We start from the raw sequence: 2,276 nt of genomic DNA, 5'->3' as shown, positions 1-2,276 counted from the left end.
ACACCTGGCTACTTCTTAAAGAATCATAGAAAACAAGGGTTAGAAGGGACCTCAGGAGGTCATGTAGTCCAACCCCTGCTCAAAGCAGCACCATCCCAGCCAGGGCTTTGTTGAGCTGGGCCTTAAAAACCTCCAAGGATGGAGATTCCACCACCTCTCTAGGTAACTTGTTCCAGTGCTTCACCACCCTCCTAGTGGAAAAGTTTTTCCCAACATACAACTGGAGACTGTTGCTCCTTGTTCTGTCATCTGTTACCACTGAGAACAGTCTAGCTCCATCCTCTTTGGATCCCCCCTTCAGGTAGTTAAAGTCTGCTCTCAATTCCCCCCTCCCTCTTTGGATGAGGCTGGACAGTGAAGCTAGAGGAAGTGGAGGGATGTCCTCACTAAGTCTCCACAGCTATTTCACAGTGGATGGTCAGAGACAGAGGCACCACAGACCTGGGAATTGGACAGCAGTGCTTCTCTCTCTCTCTCTCTGACCTGCCACTGAAGAGTGATTGTCTGGGGCTCACACCCACAGCCATGGGATCTCATATCCCCAGCCCCAAGCAGGCATGCTCCAGGGCTCTGGAACACCTCCAAACCTACCTCTTCCCAGCTAAGGACCCCCCTGCCAAAGGTGAAGGTCACTGGGAGAAAAAAGCTCTGGCCTCGGTAGCAAGAGAAGTGTCTCTCAGCCTCTGAATCACAGCTCCCTAGAGGCTGCCAATGGAAGAGGGACAGTTGGGAGGGGGGCCTGCTCATGCCCAGCTCACTCTCCCTTCCAGCCTCCCTGTACAGTGGGCTTGGGGACACAGAGAGAGCTTGGCGAAGAGGAACTGCAGCAAGCAGCAGTGTGGCTGTCTGGGACGGTTTGCAGAGTTTGAAAGAGGATGGAGCTCGACTGTTCTTAGTGGTGAGAGATGACAGAATAAGGAGCAACTGCCTCAAGCTGCAGCAAGGGAAGTTTAAATTAGATATTAGGAAGAATTTTCTCACCAGGACGGTAGTAAAACACTGGACCAGATTACCCAGAGAGGTGATGGACTCTCCATCCTTGGAAGTTTTTAAGACCCCCTCTCAAAGCTTTAGCTTTAGGTGGGGCTGGTCCTGCTTGGAGCAGGGGTGTCACAGAAGATGATCTCCTGAGTTCCCTTCCAACCCTCATTTCCTATGAGCCCATTCAGTGCAAGCAACTCTTGCTTTGCCTTGCTTAACACTTTATCAGACTGTCAAAGGAGGTATTTTCTGTTATTTATACTGGGTTTTTTGTTCCTTCTCATTCTGTGGGAGTGCAGAAAATGCAACAAATCGTAGATTTAAGATAAAATATGGTATAATGGGCTGATCTAGTTGGGGCGGGTCCTGCTTTGAGCAGAGGTGTTGAATGGGAAGATCTCCTGAGGTCCCTTCCAACCCTCATTTCCTTTCACCCCATTCAGTGCAAGCAACTCTTGCTTGCCTTGCTTAACACTTTATCAGATCGTCGAAGGAAGCATTTTCTGTCACTTGTACCTTTTTTCCCTTTCCAATTTTGACTTTTTTTCCCCTTCTAATTTTGTCAGTGTGTGGAAAATGCATTAATGTGTAGATTTAAACATAAGATATGACATAATGGGTTGATCTAACTGGTCCTACTTTGAGCAGAGGTATCAGAGGAGCCGATCTCCTGAGGTCCGTTCCAACCCTCATTTCCTATGAGCCCATTCAGTGCAAGCAACTCTTGCTTTGCATTGCTTATTTATCAGCCAGTAGAAGGAGGCAGTTTCTGTCATTCATACCGGGTTTGTTTGTTTTTTCCCCCCTTTCTAATTGTGTGGCACATGCAACAAATGGTAGAAGATTTAAGACAGCACATAAGATCCGAGAGATCCCTTGCAGCCCCGCTTCGCTAGGACTCCCTCCTCCATCAAGGGCAGAGCAGGGGGGTGTGGATCTTCTCCCTCCCTCCCAGGAGAGGGGAGACAAGGGGCCCCTCACCTTTGATGTACACGTCGTCGTCCGCCCGCATGAACCACTCGTACTTGTCCAGGTAGCGGTCGTGCATGTACTTGAGCATCATGAAGGACTTCTTCTGCGGCGGGTAGGAATCGTCCACGCCGGGCAGGGCCACGACGGGCAGGCGCGGGGGCGCGGCCGAGCCCTGACTGGAGAAGAACTCCACGCGGCCCGGGATGGAGCGCGCCCAGGTGCGCTGCGCCGCCACGGCCCGGCCCGCCAGGTACTTCTGCGCCGTCATCACCCCCACGTAGAGGAAGCCGCGGGGCTGCGAGCACCCCGCCGGGCCGGCCCCA

At 51.9% G+C, this 2,276-nt stretch overlaps 1 protein-coding gene across 1 annotated transcript in view; it reads right to left on the bottom strand.

Moving 5' to 3' along the window:
- Positions 1 to 2,269, bottom strand: part of CHSY3 (chondroitin sulfate synthase 3) — a gene marked incomplete at its 5' end in the record, with an annotated part of 332,244 nt that extends 329,975 nt beyond the window's left edge. The window contains one exon of the mRNA XM_019517289.1: positions 1,963 to 2,269. Coding sequence (XP_019372834.1) covers positions 1,963 to 2,269 — 307 coding nt within the window. The remainder of the gene's footprint in view (positions 1 to 1,962) is intronic.
- Positions 2,270 to 2,276: the final 7 nt, after the last annotated feature.

This window comes from Gavialis gangeticus, unplaced genomic scaffold, assembly GCF_001723915.1.
Source record: "Gavialis gangeticus isolate Ggan-Ray unplaced genomic scaffold, GavGan_comp1, whole genome shotgun sequence".
NCBI classification, from domain to species: Eukaryota; Metazoa; Chordata; order Crocodylia; family Gavialidae; genus Gavialis; species Gavialis gangeticus.
Note: the sequence above shows the minus strand (reverse complement) of the source record. Positions and strands in the feature narration are given on the sequence as shown.